The sequence below is a fragment of the Notechis scutatus genome, chromosome 10 (assembly GCF_049901735.1).
Source record: "Notechis scutatus isolate UNSWTSFEM ecotype Mainland chromosome 10, rNotScu1.2, whole genome shotgun sequence".
Taxonomy (NCBI): domain Eukaryota; kingdom Metazoa; phylum Chordata; class Lepidosauria; order Squamata; family Elapidae; genus Notechis; species Notechis scutatus.
In genome coordinates, this window is record NC_142018.1 from 4,779,632 (window position 1) to 4,798,813 (window position 19,182).

At 45.9% G+C, this 19,182-nt stretch overlaps 1 protein-coding gene across 1 annotated transcript in view; it reads left to right on the forward strand.

Moving 5' to 3' along the window:
- The first annotated feature begins 306 nt into the window (after window positions 1–306).
- Window positions 307–19,182, forward strand: part of LOC113423895 (actin-binding protein WASF3-like) — a 29,853-nt gene continuing 10,977 nt past the window's right edge. Inside the window, 6 exon segments of the mRNA XM_087971978.1 lie at window positions 307–463; window positions 3,771–3,905; window positions 5,788–5,941; window positions 7,457–7,574; window positions 9,017–9,192; window positions 11,559–11,822. Of these exon segments, the coding sequence (XP_087828104.1) occupies window positions 331–463; window positions 3,771–3,905; window positions 5,788–5,941; window positions 7,457–7,574; window positions 9,017–9,192; window positions 11,559–11,822 (980 nt within the window). The 5' untranslated portion in view covers window positions 307–330.

The following is a 19,182-nucleotide window of genomic DNA, read 5'->3' on the forward strand; positions in this document are numbered from 1 at the left end:
GTCATCTAGTTGGGTATTGAAACGTCAGCAAGAAAATAACCAAGCTTAGAGAGCACCATGGGCTCCACAGTTGTTCTCCTCCTCTTCCTCCTCCTCCCTCCCTCCCTCCTTCTCTCCTTTCCTATAACCCCTCTCTCTTCTAGCACTGATGATGTGACCTACTTGGGTCATGAAACGTCTGCAAGAAAACAACCAAGCTCAAGAGAGCCCCAAGAGCCCCACTTATTAAATTTCAGTTCTTAGTGAAGGCACCTTGGAAATGACATTTCAGAAAATGAGACCTTCTCTCTTCTCTTTATCGCAGGCTTGGTCCACTGACTCCTTGCCAAGATGCCGTTGGTGAAGCGCAATATCGAGCCCCGCCATCTTTGCCGGGGGGCCCTTCCTGATGGGGTGACCAGCGAGTTGGAGTGTGTGACCAACAGCACTTTGGCTGCCATCATTAAACAGTTGGGAAGCCTCAGTAAGTGGGCAGGTTTCACACAACCTCCTTCATGCCTGTTTGTCGAAGCAGACCGAATTAGGGCGTGGCTCAGAGGGAGTTGGCCTTGAGAGTCTAAACAAGTCCCTTTCAGTTCCACGAATCTTAATTTAATTTAATAATTTTTATTTAATGTATGTGCCACCATCCTGCCAAGAGGCAACCCTAGGTGGCTTTCAACCAAGTTGAAATGTAATTCTAAGCTACATTAATGGAGGGGTAGAATCAAGAACACGTGAAGTTCTATTACTACTCTACTTTGTAAAGCCTTAGTAAGGCCATGCTTGGAATACTACATCTAGTTCTGGTCACCACAATATAAAAATGATGTTGAGGCTCTGGAAAGAGTGCAGAGAAGAACAACAAGAATGATTAGGGGGCTGGAGGCTACTCATTTGGTTCAGTCTGTTGCATTAACCCTAATTTAGTAATCAGGCTAAAGTAATGTGCAGGTACTCCTCGACTTACAACAGTTCACTTACTCACTGTTCAAAGTTACAACAGCACTGAAAAAAGTGACTTACGACCATTTTTCACTGTTACAACCTTTGTAGCATCCCCATAATCATGTGATCAAAAATCAGATGCTCGGCAAATGGTTCTTACTTATGACCATTGCTTTGTCCCGGGGTCACATGATCCCCTTTTGTGACCTTCTGACAAGCAAAGTCAATGGGGAAACCAGATTCACTTAACAACCAAGTTAATAACTTATAAACTGCAGTGATTCATTTAACAACTGTGGCAAGAAAGGTCGTAAAATGGGGCAAAATTCACTTAACAAATGTCTCACTTAACAGCAGAAATGTGGGGCTCAATTGTGGTTGTAGGTTGAGGAATTACCTGTATTGAGACAAGCTGTCAGAATAAAGTGAAAATATTGTTTACTCTCTCTGCAAACTCATGAAATTCTCTCTTGATACCCAAATGGAACCAACCTTAGTTGCATCTCTCCATATTCCCACATTGATAGTTTCTTTTTCTCCTTATTTATACTTTACCTATTGATTGGATGCTGCAAGATAAAAAAATATAATAAAATTGATGTTTTTAACATTTTTATCAGAAGAACTGGAAAAAGAAGGAACTAGATTCTGGACCTTTTCCAAAACACCTATCCAAAATTCTCAGCAGCCTGAACCCATTTTAAGATGGATTATGAAAACCTGGCTGCTTAATATTATTTGCGAAATACAAACAGCGTCATTTGCCTTTTGCCCAACATTGGGGAATGTGTGTGTGTGTCTGTGTGTGTATGCAGGATTTGAGGCATAACAAGTCACCATTATTTCACATCTGATTTGGTTTAAAAGAAAAACAGTTTTGCACTTTTCTTCAGGGTTGTGGATTATTTTGATCCCCTTCCTGGGGCAAAGTCAGGTGACCAACAAAGCAAGACATCGTATTACAGTTTTGTGCTTTCCCAAGGACTAGAAATTGCCCCACTAGGTCAGAGGTCTCCAAACATGGCAACTTTAAGACTTGTAGACTTCAATTCCCAGAATTCCTCAACCAGCTTTGGAAATAACTATCAAGACGGTGAACAAACCTAATGCAGGCAGCCCTTGACTTCCAACAATGACAAGGGCTCTGAAAAAAAAGTGGCTTGTGACCGTTTTTCACACTTATGACGGTTGCATCCTCCCCACGGTCACGTGATCAAAGTCCAGGTGGTTCCTACTGAGGATGGTTGCCTTGTCCCAGGGTCATGGGATCACTTTCTGTAACCACCTCACAAGCAAAGTGTCAATGTGGGAAGCCACATTCACTTCACAACCATAAGAATTTAACAATTGCAGTGATTCATTTAACAACTGTGGCAAGAAAGGTCATAAAATGGGACCAAATTCATTTACAAATGTCTCCCTTAGTAACAGAAATGTTGGGCTCAATTGTGGTTGAAAGTTGAGGATTATCTTTTCCTATTTTCTCCACAACAACCACCCTGTGAGGTGGGCTGGGCTAAGAGAGAGAGAGTGACTGGCCCAACGTCACCCAACTGTCTTTTATGCCTAAGGCAGGACCAGAACTCCCAGTTTCTGTCCTGGTGCCTTAAGCACCAGACCAGAGGTCTCCAACCTTGGCCACTTTAAGACTTGTGGACTTCAGCACCCCAAGTCTTAAAGCGGCCATGGTTGGAGACCCCTGCACTAGGTCCATCCAACAGTTCAAAAACCAGGATCAAACTGGAGTTTGCTTACATTGATTAGGGACGAGCCCTTTCCTCTGGAATTGCTCTTGTTTGCCTGTATCGATTAATTAGCTGCAAAGTCAACAGCGGCTTTTGAAGGTCAGCTGGTATTGAAGGATGGCGTCCGTGCACCTTTTTCCACAGCAGAGTTCCAAAAGGGGGTTCCCGTGTGTCTTCAAAACACTGACATCTAGAAGGGAATCGTCTTGAGAGAGAATAGGTGAATGCCAGGGATGCTTCCCCACCTAAAGGGGGCACAGTGGCCTGGTGGCTAAGATGCAGGGCTTGTCAACAAGAAGGTTAGCAGTTTGAGGCCCAAGCAGCATGTGACAGGGTAAGCTCCTGTTACTTGCTCCAGCTCCTGTTCATCTAACAGCTAAAAAGAGCATGCTAATGCGAGTAGATAAATAGGTACCACTTTGGTGGGAAGGGAACAGCTTTCCCATGCACATCGGCTTGTAGTCATGACCACGGAAGTACTTCTGACAAGTAAAGTCAATGGGGAAGCCAGATTCACTTAACAACCATGTTACTAACTTAACTACAGTGATTCACTTAACAACTCTAGGAAGAAAGGTTGCAAAATGGGGCAAAACTCACTTAACCACGGTCTCGCTTAGCAAAAGAAATTGTGGTCATAAGCCAAAGACTACCTGTATCTGATTAGCTGACTAGTGAGAGCGTTATTAGCCCAAACGAGGAACAGTACCAGCCATGGATACCATCTGGAACAGGGTTTCTCAACCTGGGTGACTTTAAGATGTGTGGCCTTCAACTCCCACAATTCAAAGCAAAGCTGACTGGGGAATTCTGGGAGTTGAAGTCAGCTAAGGCTTAAAGTTGCCAAGGTTGGAGACTTCTGTCCTAGAGTGTCTTCTCAACTGACAACAGTGATACTCAGAACTTACAGAACAAACCCCATGCAAATAGAGTAGGCCACACATCTTAAAGTCACCCAGGTTGAGAAATACTAATCTAGAACATCTTACCCCGTTGTTTAAGGTTGGCTTCTCCTTCCAGTTTCCCAAAACCGTTTTTGAAGGCCATCTCTATCTCTTCAGACCTCAAATGGGCTTCTCTTTTAATTCTTCCTCCCAGGCAGACATGCTGAAGATATTTTTGGAGAACTCTTCAACGAAGCCAACAGCTTTTATTTGCGGATGAACTCCTTGCAGGAACGGGTGGATCTTTTGGTGATCAAGGTCACTCAGCTGGACTCCACCGTAGAAGAAGGTACTGAATTATGGTCAGATTTAGGAAGATTCTTAGTCATCCAGGTCTTGGTTGCCCCAAAGGTGCTTTTTCAAAAGGCCACTGGACTTTGTTTTCCCTTGAAGACATTTCCCTTCTCATCCAAGAAGCTTCTTCTGTTCTGACTGAATGGTGGAAGATGAAACGACCTGATACCTGCAAGGAGTATAAATCCTTCCATTCTCCACATTCAATCAGAACTGAAGAAGCTTCTTGGATGAGAAGCGAAACGTCTTCAAGGGAAAACAAAGTCCAATTGCCTTTTGAAAAAGCACCTTTGAGAGGCTGGTCAGATTGAATAGATTTTTATTGTTCAGGCTAGCCTTTTTTCTCTTTTTCTCTCTGTATGAGTCATATTTCATCCACTCTTTGAGAAATATCATCCCCTCCCACATCCCCTTCAATGCCTCCTTATTATATTCTGGCAAAGATGACTTTGTAAGTCATGGCATGGCCATATTGTCTGAGATTATGTGCAAAATCCAGCCAGCCTTGATAGTAGATTGACTGTTTCCTAGTATGATTTGATTGCTTATTGTACCTTATGACTATCATTAAGTGTTGTACCTGATGGTTCTTGACTCTTGACAAATGTATCTTTTATGCATAGTGAGAGCATTTGCACCAAGACAAATTCCTTGTGTGTCCAATCACACTAAGCCAATAAAGAATTCTATCTATCTATCTATCTATCTATCTATCTATCTATCTATCTATCTATCTATCTATCTGCTATCTATCAGCTATCTATCTATCTATCTATCTATCTATCTATCTATCTATCTATCTATCTATCTATCTATCTATCATCTATCTATCTATCTATCTATCTATCTATCTATCTATCTATCTATCTGCTATCTATCTATCTATCTATCTATCTATCTATCTATCTATCTATCTATCTATCTATCTATCTATCTATCTATCTATCTATCTATCTATCTATCTATCTATCTATCTATCTATCAGAAGATCCCTCTCTCCTCAACCCCAACTTATAGTGAGTTATTTAGTCTTAATGCTGTAGACTTATTTTTTTTCTTAGCTTTCTGCATAGCACACAATATAATAATATATATTTTATTTATGACAGTCTTTCTGCTTCCTGTCATCTGCTGGCTAAAAATCAGTTATTAATAAAATCACATTTAAAATTGTTGGTAACTGTGTCAATATCTTGCACCAACTATCCAGCAGGTTGGTTATGGAGATTCTCAACCATCCAGGTCAAGATTGTCCCAAAGGTGTTTTTTTCAAGAGGCAATTGGACTTTGCTTTTCCTTGAAGATGCTCCACTTCTCATCCAAGAAGCTTCTTCAGTTCTGGCTGAATGGTGGAGGATAGAAGGATTGATCCTTCTAGCAGTCCCTGGTTGTTAGTCCTCTTTCTGAGAGTCATTGATAAACATGGAGGTTTATCTGTGCCCTTAGAGCAGAGGTCTCCAAACTTGGCAACTTTGTGGACTTCAGCTATGCTGGCTGGAGAATTCTGGGAGTTGAAGTCCACAAGTCTTAAAGTTGCCAAGTTTGAAGACCTCTGCCTTAAGAGTCACCTGAATAGTGCAATTGATTGTGGAAGTGGCCTCAATGACTCTCAGAAAGAGTGCTAACGACCAGAGGACTGCAAGGAATATAAATCCTTCCATCCTCTGGCATTCAGTCAGAACTGGAGAAGCTTCTTGGATGAAAAGTGAAATGTCTTCAAGGAAAAACAAAGTCCTGTTGCCTCTTGAAAAAGCACCTTTGGGATATCCAGCAGGTTTTGCAGGGGGCCGTATGCATGTGCCTGTGTGCCTGTGTGTTTTGTGTATGAGATAGAGTCATGAGCATATCCTAAAGAGGGCCTGGTTTGTGTCTCCCAGTCTCCCTGCAGGATATCAACATGAGGAAAGCTTTCAAGAGCTCTACCATCCAGAACCAGCAGGTGGTGTCGCGCAATTCGATCCCCAATCCTGTGATGGAGATGTACCACCGTTGTGATAAGCCTCCGCCCTTAAATATCCTCACTCCATACAGGTAGAATGCAGGGAGGGACACTGTTGGTGGCTTTGCATCCATTACAACGCAGAGCAGGGGCCTCCAACCTGGGCCACTTTAAGACTTGTGGACTTCAGTTCCCAGAATTCCCCAGCCAGCTGGCTGGGGAATTCTGGGAGCTGAAGTCCACAAGTCTTAAAGTGGCCCAGGTTGGAGGCCCCTGTCTTAGAGGAAGGACTTTGACCAGGGACAGCCTGGAGGTTGGTGCCCAGAGGTCTTTACGACAACAAAGTTGAAGTCCACAAGTCTTAAAGTTGAATTCTGGGAGTTGAAGTCCACAAGTCTTAAAGTTGAATTCTGGGAGTTGAAGTCCACAAGTCTTAAAGTTGAATTCTGGGAGTTGAAGTCCACAAGTCTTAAAGTTGAATTCTGGGAGTTGAAGTCCACAGCTGCCTGATGCTTCATTTAATGTCTTTATAAACATATTAAATGAATTTTACAATACCAGTTGTAGATTTCTCCACCATGGAGCAAACTCAAACAGAAGCAGACATGTTACAAGCAACTCAGCTTCCGCAGAGGAGAGCAGCAACTCAGGGGCTCAGAAAATCCAGGGAAGCCTTGGGGGAGGGATACAGCAACCTTCCAAAGTTTATTATCAACTCATCACTTAGATTGTGACAAGGGTGGGGATTTCTTGATTTGTTTGTTTTATTAAGTTTATATGCTGCTCATCTTAACTTTGAGGCGACTCTAGGCGGCTTACAACAAAGGAAACATCTGGAGTATTATTGCTTAAAGCCTCTTGCATTGAGTAATTTTCTCTCTCTTTCTTCATGAACGAAGCAACTCTCAGTTGCCCAAATTTCAAGGGAGTATTTATTTTGCACACAGTGTAGAATACAGTAACTCTGTAAAAGTGGGACTTGCAGGATGCTGCATCTCAATGGTCTTGCGGATTCCACCATTCTGCTCCTCTTCCTCTTCCTCTTCTTCCTCCTCCTCCCTTCTTCTTCTCCCTCTGCCTTTCCCTCTCTCCTTCTACATCTCCTCCCCTCCCCCCTTCCCTCATGATCTCCTCCTCATCCATCTCTACCTTCATCTCCTTCCCCCGTCATTGCCTCCTCCTTCTCTTTCACCTCTTCCTCCTTCTCCTCCTTCATCTCTACGCTCCCCTCTTTCCCCTCAACCTCCTCCTCCTTATGTTTTCCTATAATTTCTTTATTTTCTCTTTGTTTGGAGCTTTGTGTTAACATCAAGCTCCCGGAATATTGAAATTTTTCTTGAGTATCTATGATGATTAAAATGTTCTGTTGCAGAAGCAAATTTATTTTTACCATCTTTGTTTTTTAAAAATTCTTCTGTTACTCTGAAATTAAAACCAACTACATAAGGTTCCCTTCACTTGACTGAGCTTCTCAGGGCAAGAATCAAACCGATAGTAGGTATGCTGCATCTCTGCCCATCATAAGCAATTCTCCCTTCCTTCCTTCCTTCCTTCCTTCTTTCCTTTCTCTCTTTCTTGCCCTCCTTTCCTCCTGCTTGCTATTTCAGAGACGATAAGAAAGATGGCTTAAAATTCTATACGGACCCATCGTATTTCTTTAACTTGTGGAAAGAGAAGATGTTGCAAGCCACAGAAGACAAGAGGAAAGAGAAACGCAGGCAGAAGGTAAGAACAGCTGCAGAACCTGGAATTCCTGATAGCTAGGCCAGGTAGTCCTCGACTTACATCTACAGTTGGGATCAGGTGGTTAAGTGAGTTGATCCTGATTTTACAACCCTAATGAACTAAAATGGGGGTCTCCAACCTTGGCCACTTTAAGACTTGTGGACTTCAACTTCTGGAGTTGAAGTCCACAAGTCTTAAAGTTGAATTCTGGGAGTTGAAGTCCACAAGTCGTAAAGTTGAATTCTGGGAGTTGAAGTCCACAAGTCTTAAAGTTGAATTCTGGGAGTTGAAGTCCACAAGTCTTAATGTTGAATTCTGGGAGTTGAAGTCCACAAGTCTTAAAGTTGAATTCTGGGAGTTGAAGTCCACAAGTCTTAAAGTTGAATTCTGGAGTTGAAGTCCACAAGTCTTAAAGTTGAATTCTGGGAGTTGAAGTCCACAAGTCTTAAAGTTGAATTCTGGAGTTGAAGTCCACAAGTCTTAAAGTTGCCAAGGTTGGAGACCCCTGAACTAAAAGACAAGTGTTCACTTATGACTCCTTTTGGTTCAGTAGTGTTCAGAGTTTTACAGCATACATTCAGCACCAGAAAAGTAAACACGGATGGCTGATAGCTTCATTTAACATCTTTATAAACATATTAAATAAATTTTACAATACCAATTGTAGATTTCTCCATCTCGGAACAAACTCAAACAGAAGCAGACATGTCACAAGCAACTCAGCTTCAGCAGAGCAGAACAGCAGCAACTCAGGAGTTCAGAAACAGACCTCAGTTTCCCTTTAGTTCAGCAGGCAAGCAAGACACACAGCAGAGGAGAGAAGCAGTTTCATCTTCAATAGATAGACTCGGAGCTCAACATAGCTTCAGAGCTGCAGAGCTTCATATAGAGCCATGCCTAGGCTACTTCTAGTTTCAGTTTCCAAACAGTCCTCATTGGCTGACTAAGTTGCTATGCCTATTCATTGGCTGACCTTGGTACCATGCTCTCTTCCAGTTCATTCATATATTCTGACAAGTAGGATAAGGTAATAACATAGAACCTCAACGTTTTTGTTTTATATGATAACATATACTAGCTATTTCTATATTGTCAAGTCTATCTAATCAGCAAAGCCCAAGATTAAAAGTTCCATTTCCCCCCACCCTTCCTCAAGCACAAAGTCCAGGAGTGGTTTCCACATAGAAGCAAAATTAATGGTCTTCTTTCCTTTAATCAGAGCCGTCCATTTGGCCCCGCTCTGCTGACTCCATCAAGTTTTGCAGCCATTTGTCCAGGGTGGGGATCCCGGCAGGGGTGAGGTGGGACGGAGAGCATTCCCCCATGTCCCTTCACCAATTGGGGCAGATGTAGAGTACGCTGTGTTGTAACTGGGGTGGAGGGGCTCTCCGTGGTGGGGGGTGCTGATAGCTCTTCCTTCTTCCCCATCCAACTCCCTCCAGGAGCAGCGACTGGTTGAGGATTCCACCCGGGAGGTGAAGAAAGTGCGGAAGGCGCGCAACCGGCGGCTGGAGTGGAACATGATGGCTTACGATAAAGAATTCCGGCCAGATAACAGGTTCTCACCATCCCCATATCACATGGCTTCATCGGAAGGATCACTGTCCCCAGATAATAGGCAGGTTTTTGTGAATGACACACCTCGCTTGGCCTCCTTCCGTTGCGTTGGCTGCCTTGTCTTGCTTGGCTTTGTGGTTTTGGCTTCCCTTTGGTTTGACCTTCGATGGCTCTGGGGATGCTTGTATGGAAGAGAGCCTGCCTCTTGGGTAGGACCAGTGAAATCAGTGCTTGTCTTCCAAAGAATGGGTCCCAATATCTGCTGCTCAGGGATGGCTGAATTGGGGCGAGGGGTTGGCTGGGTTGATGTGGGGCTGAGCTGAGCGGTTAATGGCACCATTGGGAACATATTGTGCTTGCACCACCTTTGCTGCATGCTTTCCATCTGGCTCCTTCCCCTTCCTTTCCTTTCCTCTTCCTCTTTCCCTCTATTTTCATCTCCCTGCACACTCTATTCCTCTTACTCTTCTACCTTCTCTTCTTTCTTCTCCACCACCTCCTTCTCCTTCATCTCTTCTTTGTCCCCCTCCATCTCTACCTTCATCTCCTTCCCCATCTCCTCCCCTTCTTTTCCTTCATCTCCTTCCCCATCTCCTCCCCTTCTTTTCCTTCATCTCCTTCCCCACCTCCTCCTCCTCCTCTTTCTCCTTCATCTCTACCTTCATCTCCTTCTCCACCTCCTCCTCCTTCTCCTTCATCTCTTCCTCCTCCTCCTCCCCATCTCTACCTTCATCTCCTTCTCCACCTCCTCCTCCTCCTCCCCATCTCTACCTTCATCTCCTTCCCCATCTCCTCCCCTTCTTTTCCTTCATCTCCTTCCCCACCTCCTCCTCTTTCTCCTTCATCTCTACCTTCATCTCCTTCTCCACCTCCTCCTCCTTTTCCTTCATCTCTTCCTCTTCCTCCTCCCCCTCTCTACCTTCATCTCCTTCTCCACCTCCTCCTCCTCCTCCCCCATCTCTACCTTCATCTCCTTCCCCATCTCCTCCCCCTTCTTTTCCTTCATCTCCTTCCCCACCTCCTCCTCCTCTTTCTCCTTCATCTCTACCTTCATCTCCTTCTCCACCTCCTCCTCCTCCTCCCCCATCTCTACCTTCATCTCCTTCCCCATCTCCTCCCCTTCTTTTCCTTCATCTCCTTCCCCACCTCCTCCTCCTCTTTCTCCTTCATCTCTACCTTCATCTCCTTCTCCACCTCCTCCTCCTCCTCCCCCATCTCTACCTTCATCTCCTTCCCCATCTCCTCCCCTTCTTTTCCTTCATCTCCTTCCCCACCTCCTCCTCCCTCTTTCTCCTTCATCTCTACCTTCATCTCCTTCTCCACCTCCTCCTCCTCCTCCCCCCATCTCTACCTTCATCTCCTTCTCCACCTCCTCCACCTCCTCCCCCATCTCTACCTTCATCTCCTTCCCCATCTCCTCCCCCTTCTTTTCCTTCATCTCCTTCCCCACCTCCTCCTCCTCTTTCTCCTTCATCTCTACCTTCATCTCCTTCTCCACCTCCTCCTCCTCCTCCCCATCTCTACCTTCATCTCCTTCTCCACCTCCTCCTCCTCCTCCCCCATCTCTACCTTCATCTCCTTCCCCATCTCCTCCCCCTTCTTTTCCTTCATCTCCTTCCCCATCTCCTCCCCCTTCTTTTCCTTCATCTCCTTCCCCACCTCCTCCTCCTCTTTCTCCTTCATCTCTACCTTCATCTCCTTCTCCACCTCCTCCTCTTTCTCCTTCATCTCTACCTTCATCTCCTTCTCCACCTCCTCCTCCTCCTCCCCCATCTCTACCTTCATCTCCTTCCCCATCTCCTCCCCTTCTTTTCCTTCTATCTCCTTCCCCACCTCCTCCTCCTCTTTCTCCTTCATCTCTACCTTCATCTCCTTCTCCACCTCCTCCTCCTTCTCCTTCATCTCTTCCTCTTCCTCCTCCTCCTCCCCATCTCTACCTTCATCTCCTTCCCCATCTCCTCCCCCTTCTTTTCCTTCATCTCCTTCCCCACCTCCTCCTCCTCTTTCTCCTTCATCTCTACCTTCATCTCCTTCTCCACCTCCTCCTCCTCCTCCCCATCTCTACCTTCATCTCCTTCTCCACCTCCTCCTCCTCCTCCCCCATCTCTACCTTCATCTCCTTCCCCATCTCTTCCCCCTTCTTTTCCTTCATCTCCTTCCCCACCTCCTCCTCCTCTTTCTCCTTCATCTCTACCTTCATCTCCTTCTCCTCCTCCTCCTCCTCCTCCTCCTCCCCCACCTCCTCCTCCTCCTCCTCCTCCTACTCCATGCTTGCACATTTCAAGAGTACGGCTTTTGGCACACCAAACCCTTGGTTCCAAGAGGTGATAGATACCATCAAATCCCTCCCATCAATTGGATCCTCTGCTCGTCCCTCCATCCCTGCCCTCCAGGTGTACAACCTCTTGGTGTTTTTGTCTGCAACAGATCTTACGCCTCCGATGTAGCTGATCATTCCTACCCAGCCAGTCCTAACCATCCTGGCCAACAGATGATGGTTCCAGCCACACATCTGGCCCCCGAGAACAAAGAGGTGGTGCTGGTGGCCACCCAGGTCCAGGATCAGATCTTCAGGCCCTCAGCAGTGGGAAGCCGGCAGAACAGCCTCAACCGGGTACAGCAGCCCCATGTGCCACAGCCACCCGAGACCATGTTAAATGGACCACGACCTCAGATAATCAAGGACTATGGGTATGGATTCTGGCCTACTTTCTTTTGTCTGTTTGTCATGACTGTCCCCTTAAGCAGGAAGAGTCGGGTGCTTTCTGAAGCTCCCGGGTGGAAAAATGCCTCTTTCCTGAACTATGGAAATGTGGTGCAAATGACTCTAGAAGTTGACTTGAGAAAGCAGATTATAACCCCTTTCTTTGCTGTGTATCTATGGATGGGCCCCAAATAAGATTCAGTGCCCTGAAATCACCATTAGAAAATATGACACCTAGAGTGCTGTTGTTAGTTGTGAAGTTGTGTCCAACCCATCATGGCCCCACGGACAACATTCCTCCAGGCCTTCCTGTCCTCTACCATCTTCTGGAGGCCATTTAAGCTCACACCAACTCCTTCAGGGACTCCATCCAGCTACCTCCTTCTCTGCCGTCCCCTTCTTCTTTTATGGCCTTCAATCTTTCCCAGAATTAGGCTCTTCGCCAGTGAGTCCTTCCTTCTCATTAGCTGGCCAAAGTATTGGAGTTTCATCTTCAGGATCTGGCCTTCTAAAGACCAGTCAGGGTTGATCTCCTCTAGAATTGACCGGTTGGATTGCCTTGCCATCCAAGGGACTCGCTGGAGTCTCCTCCAGCCCCAGAGTTCAAAGGCCTCCATTCTTTGGTGCTCAGCCTTCCTTATGGTCCAACTTTCACTGCCATACATTGCAACTGGGAAAACCATAGCCTTGACTATGCACACTTTTGTTGGCAGGGGGATGTCTCTGCTTTTTAGTATGCTGTCTAGATTTGCCATAACTTTCCTCACCAGGAGCAAGCGCCTTTTAATTTCTTGGCTGCAGTCCCCATCTGCGGTGATCTGGGAGCCCAGGAAAAGAAAATCTGTCACTGCCTCCATTTCTTCCCCATCTAGAGTAGGGGTCTCCAAACTTGGCAACGTTAAGCCCTGTAGACTTCAACTCCCAGAATTCCCCAGCCAGCATAGCTTTAAGTCCACAAGTCTTAAAGTTGCCAAGTTGAGACAACCCTGACCTTGAGTGATATCCCTTGATGGAAGATCAAAGGTCCTGAGAAATTAAAGAATGCCTCTTGGATGGCAGCAAAGGAAGCCCATCCCCGCTTGGTGTATTTCAGCCAACTGGGGTAGTGGGAGATTTGTATCTAGTGCTGTTTAGGCCAAGGGTCTCCAACCTTGGCCACTTTAAGACTTGTGGACTTCAGCTCCCAGAGTTCCTCAGTCAGCAGAGCTGAACGCTGGGAGTTGAAGTCCACAAGTCTTAAAGTGGCCAAGGTTGGAGAGCCCTGGTTTAGGCCATAATCCTGGAAATCTTCCAGCCGTCCCCAACCAGAGCTGTCAGCCAGAGGCCATGCTGCATAGGGACATATCTATTGCATCAACGAGGCTCTGTCTCTTCTGTCTCTGTTCCTTCATGAAAACACAGGTAGTCCTCAACTGACGTCTACAAAAGAGCCCAACATTTCTGTTGCTAAGCGAAACATCTGCTAAATGAAATTTCCAGTTTAGGACTTTTCTTGCCATAGTTGGGAAGTTGGGAAGTGAATCACTGCAGTTGTTAAGTTAGGAACCCGGTCATTAAGCGAATCTGGCTTCCCCACTGATTTTGCTTGTCACAAAAGGTGATCCCATGGCCCCAGGACACTGCAACCGTCATAAATGTGACTGGCCAAGGATCTGAATTTTGATCTCATGACCATGGGGATGCTGCAATGGTCGTTAAGTGTGAAAAATGCTCGTGTCCCTTTTTTTCAGCACCGTTGAACATTGAACGGTCACTAAGCAAACTGTTGTAAGTTGAGGACGACTTGTAGTCAACACATGGGAGCGATTTTCTCTGTCGCAGTGACGGTGAACCTTTTTGTTGTGGTGTGCCGAAAGCATGCACGTGCTGGCACACACAATGCAATGCGCTCTGCCCCCCTTGCGCCTGCATGTGCAACATCTCCCCCCCCCTTAACTTGCACTGCGCATGTGCGTGCCTTGGAAGTGCTGAAACGGGCCCGTTTTTCGGCCTCCCAAGGCTGCAGAGGCTTCCCTCGAGCCTCCAGGAGGGCGAAAACAGCCTCCCCCGGGCTCCAGAGGCCCTCCGGAGGTGAAAACAGGCACTTCCGGTATTTCTGAAAGGCCCATTTTTCAGCCTCCTGAGGCCGCAAAGGCTTTCCTCGAGCCTCCGGGAGGGCGAAAGTGGCCTCAAATGAGCCAAAAATCAGCTGGGAGGTGCATGCATGTGCAGTGTGGGTAAGTTTGGCTGGGGCTCGCGTGCCTGCACAAATGGCACGTGTGCCGTAGATTTGCCATCATGGCTCTATCGGCTTCCTCTGCCTTCAGACAGGGACCTATTCAGAGGTGGTATTCAGCCGGTTCGGACTGGTTCTGGTGTACCAGTAGTGGAAATTTTAACCAGTTTGGAGAACCGGCAAATACCACCTCTGACTGGCCCCGCCCACCTGCCCCCGCAGTTACCTCTCCTCTATTCCCTTGTTTATTAGCCGAGCTGATTTGCACAGCAGAGTGGATTGTCACACCTCCGCTGAGCTAAGAAACAGCTCAGCTCACCGAGGGCGATCTTTGGGTGCTGCGCACACACGTGAAGTGATCCTTGATCACGTTTGAAGCGAGCAGAACCAGTAGCACGCAATTTGGAATCCCCACCGCGGCATCTATTTCTCTTGCATGGTGAATGCCACGTCTTAGCAAGTGCAGCACATTTTGGCTCAGAGTGAATTGACAAGCATGTACGTTTCCCCCACTGCCAAGGCGGGGATTTCTCAGCCGAGAAGCAGTTGCCATGGGGAACCTTTAAACCAGCCTCTTTGTGTCCCAAGGCAAAGCAGAATGATGGCATTTGATTATTTCTCATTGTTCTTATTATAAATTTGTTCCCTTCAGTTTCCACATCAATTGGCACCAAACCTGTCAGGGATTTTTATGCCCTTTTGTTTGAACATGACGCATGTTATCGATTGTCTTTGAGCAGGCACTTTTGGAAAGTCTTTCCACAATACAGTGTGATTTTCTGCTAACGTTTCTTTAATTTTGTACATTTTTTTGCCCATTTTCTCCAATGTGAGAATTTTTACAACTTAAGGGTGGTTATTGTTTTTGTTAAATGAACTGCTGCTTCGCAAAGTTTGTGTATCATTGGCAGATAGATTTAGGACATTTGAACACAAGAGCCTTCATTAAAATGTGAATTATTTCCTTAGGTTGGCTGAGGAAATGTTTCACATTTTAATAAAACCAATCTACAAATTTCTCACGGGACTTCTACTCTACTAAGTGCTGGTGAGGCACTGCATTCCTTTTGATGGAATTAAAAAGCGTCTCACATTCCACAAATAATTTCATGTTCTATTATTGTACAATTGCAACTGGCACCTTTCTCTCTGGTCCTTCCGCTTCTAATGGGTTCCCTTTCAGGGTAGTCACGTCAGCATTGATAAATGGGACCCTCTAATTACCCCTTAATTATTCCATGTCTTTTACCCGGCAGAATTTCAATTATGGGTTTCTTCCCAATCAAAACTGTTCTTTTTGCTATGGAGAGATGCCCCCAGGCCGAAAGGGAAGGAGAATATAGGAGAATGCATGGGAGGTTCCTTTCCTTGCTAAACAAGACACAATTTCAAGGATGTAGGACCTAATGTGGACTCTCCCCATTAAGGACAGAATAATTTAAAAGCATCCGTAAATGTAGTTGACCCTCACACAATAAGCTGAAGCTCACATAACAAGCTGGTGTTGCCAATTGTCCAAGTCAATTCTAGGAGGGGAAAAAAGAAGACGACAAAGACTTCTAGGAAAGCAATAGGCTGTCAAGAGCTGCACTTTCACTTTCACTTTTATTCCTCTGCATTGTGTTGATGTCCACTTCAAGAGATGCTTATATCTCTCTCGGCCCTTCCTTGTAATACTCCCCTTGGCACCTGAGGTCTTTATGCACATCCTCTCTCCATCTTATTGGAGGTTGTCCAAGTGAACTTGTGGAGTGATAGGACCCCCACTAGGTCCACCTGATGTAAAGGAAGAGGAGACTAGTTTGGTGTAGCAGTTACAGCACCAGGTTAGAAACGGAGAGAGCATGAGTTGTGGTTCTGTGCAGATGAGAAGGGTGACTTTGGGCTGGTCACTTTCAATCCTGTAGATCTTGATGAGAAAACTGCACAAAATCTATGAGGTAGACCAGACTAATAAACCAATGACATCTAAGTCACTTTTATTGTAAAGCTAGGAGCCACAGTGGCGCAGTGGTTAGAGGGCAGTACTGCAGGCTACTTCTGCTGCCTGCCGGCTGCCTGCAATTTGGCACTTCCAATCTCACCAGGCTCAAGGTTGACCTCAGCCTTCCATCCTTTCCAAGGTGGCTAAAATGGGGACCCAGATTGTTGGGGGCAAGAGGCTGACTCTGTAAACCACTTAGAGAGGGCTGCAAAGCACCGTGAAGCAGTATATAAGTCTAAGTGCTAGTGCTATAGTAACCAACTCTTGCAAATCTGAATGTGCTTCCCTCTATCTTTGTGCAAATGAGGGAGGAGCTTGTCTGAAATGTTTTCTCACGTTGCCTTCCTGGACCAAGCTCAGGTCCCCCCTAACTAAGCAGGGCCTTGATAGACACACTTCCTTTTGCCCTTGAGGCTCTTCCCCCAGCCCTGTACCCTATGTAGTCAGCAGGGCTTGAAGGTGAGCTTGCATAAAAAGGAGAAAGCCCAAGTGCCTCCTGCCCCTTTGTATTTCCATGTCGATGCTACAGTTCTGATATGCATAGCATTGACCACGGCCAACCATGGCATAAATTTATGTTTATTTGAGAAGCAACCTGGAACTAAAGAGAAATGTCCTAATGGTGAGAGCAACCAACCAGTGGAATAGTTTGCCTTCAGACGTTCTGGGTGCACCATGGAGGCTGTCAAAAAGAGACTGGACAACCATTTGTCTGAAACGATGTAGGGCTTCCTGCTCAAGCAGGGGGTTGGACTAGATGACCTCTGAGGTCCCTTCCAATTGTATTATTCTATATTCTCAATAAAACATCAATCCCGTGCTAAATATCTGAAGAAAACAACAACAAAAAAAGGATTTCAGGACCATGGACAGCAGCCTCAATTGATGCCATAGACCAGGGTTTCGTGCCCCTATCGCAAGTCTGAATCTGAGGAGGAAGCTGAACAGCTGGCAGGGAGTGGGAATGTGGCCCTGTTGGGTGTGGAAGAAACTGGGGAAGGGCATAGTCCGGCTGGGCAGAGCACGGGAGAGGTAGAGCAAGGGAGAGGGAGTTCAGAGGAAGACCCAGGCCCACCCCTTCTTCATCCTTGGGCATGCAGGGAGGAACCGAGAAGGGAGCAACATGGGTTGCATGGTTTATGGGGGAGGAAAGGGCCCCGATTCCCTTCATTAGCCACACCTGGGAAGAGAGTTTAAAAGAGATGCAAGCTGAGTAAGGCAGCTGCTTGGAGCAAATGCGAGTTTATCTTGTGTTGACTTTGGGTATCTGCGTTCCTGGCGTCTTCCCAACCATGTTGAATTACGGCCGTTCCTTCACTTCCTGGGTTAATTACCTCCTCTTGCCTTGATTGCACTTATAGTTAAAGTTTTGGTTGACAGCGATTTGGATTTGATTCTCTGCAGCCAAAGGCTGTTCCTGGGAGAGTTTTTCTCCAGCCCAGAAGGTAACCAGGACATTGGGAGCAAAGTTGGAGCTAATAAAGGGACTCTTATTGATTATCTGACTGTGTTGCCTTTGTGCCACGCCCCTTTGGGTCATCACACAGGGGTTCCCCAATCTCCAGGCTCAGCCCATTTCCGGGTCATGGCCTATTCGTAATTGGGTCACATGAATGACCGCACATGCATAGCTCAACTTGCACAAGCAGTGGGCCGGTGGATATTTGCATGCTTGCGTGCTGCCACTCACATAAGATGAGCTGCATACACAGTGCATGCACGCTCCTGCCAGCCACTCACGCGGCCCAATTCCGAAGAGGCCATAGCCCCTTCATGTGTCACAGCCCGAGGATTGGGGGCCTCTGCTGTAGGCAAAAATGCATGGTGCATTTCAGAAAATACTAGGGCTGGAATGGACCTTGGAGGTCTTCTACTCCAAGATGGTCTTTATACCATCCTGGACAAACGGCTGTCCAACCTTTTCTTGGAAGCCTTTCAAGCAGTACTTTTCCTCCTCTTATTTAAAGGTAGTGAAGAGACATTATAATGCAAAGCACGGGTTTGAATTACAAATGATATTGAGAGAAATGGCTTCTTGCAGGAAAAACACTTAGCTTTTTTGGTTAGAACATCATCTAAGGCAGGGACCTCCAACCTTGGCCACTTTAAGACTTGTGGACTTCAACTCCCCGAGTTCCTCAGCCAGCTTTGTTTTGAAGTCCACAAGTCTTAAAGTGGCCAAAGTTGGAGAGCCCGGGTCTAAGGGTCAGGAGTTTGGAAGCAAAAGTACATTCCAACTCTTTATCTTTAAAAGATTGTATCTAAACTACCAGAGCTTTTGCCTAGGAATATATTTAATTGGAGAATGCGAATGATGACACCCAGTCCTGGAACATGCTCAATTGGAGAATCTGATTTATGACACACCCAGGGGAGAGGGGGGAAACAGGGTCACAGGGGACTGTAAATGACTTAGGCCAGAGTTGGCTTGCTGTCAGGATTCCAGCAATCGCCCTAATTAAATCATGATTGTCGAGCCAAACTTCAAAACACTTCAAAGGATCCATTAGAGGCGACATACTGGCACTGCCCTTTATGAAACCAACTCTGTCCTACGTCATTTACACTCCCTCGTGACCCTGCTTCCCCTAAACCAGGTTCTCCTATTGAGCACGTTCATGGGATGGGTATCCTCATTCACATTCTCCACTTAAATATATTCGCGGGCAAAAGCTCCAGTAATTTAGTTACAATCTTTTAAAGAGAAGAGTTGGAACGTACTTCCACTTCCTAACTGTTGCCCTGCTCTTCCAGATTTCCTTCCTCCCCCCCACTCCTTTTCAATGGCAACTACTAAGACAGGCATAGGAATGTTTTATGAGTTGACATCATTATCTTGTGGGCAGCAAAAGACAGCCAGATGTATTTTAAGATAAGCAATCGTCCTTGAATCCCGTGAACATAGAAACACCCCCTGACCTTTATTTTTAGAGACGAAAGCAGCAAATAAGAACTGCATTCATTGATTAGGTGGAATAAAAACACATCGCTTGCAGGAAAGCAAAAAGCTTTAAAGGACACTCAATAGATTCAGGAAGCTTGAACCGTCTTGCCTGAAGAAGCTTCTCTCCAAATTGACATCAAGGAAATGGGCGACCCAAAAGTGAAGGGAGGAAAGGAATTTAGTCAGCTCAGGCTAGTTTATATG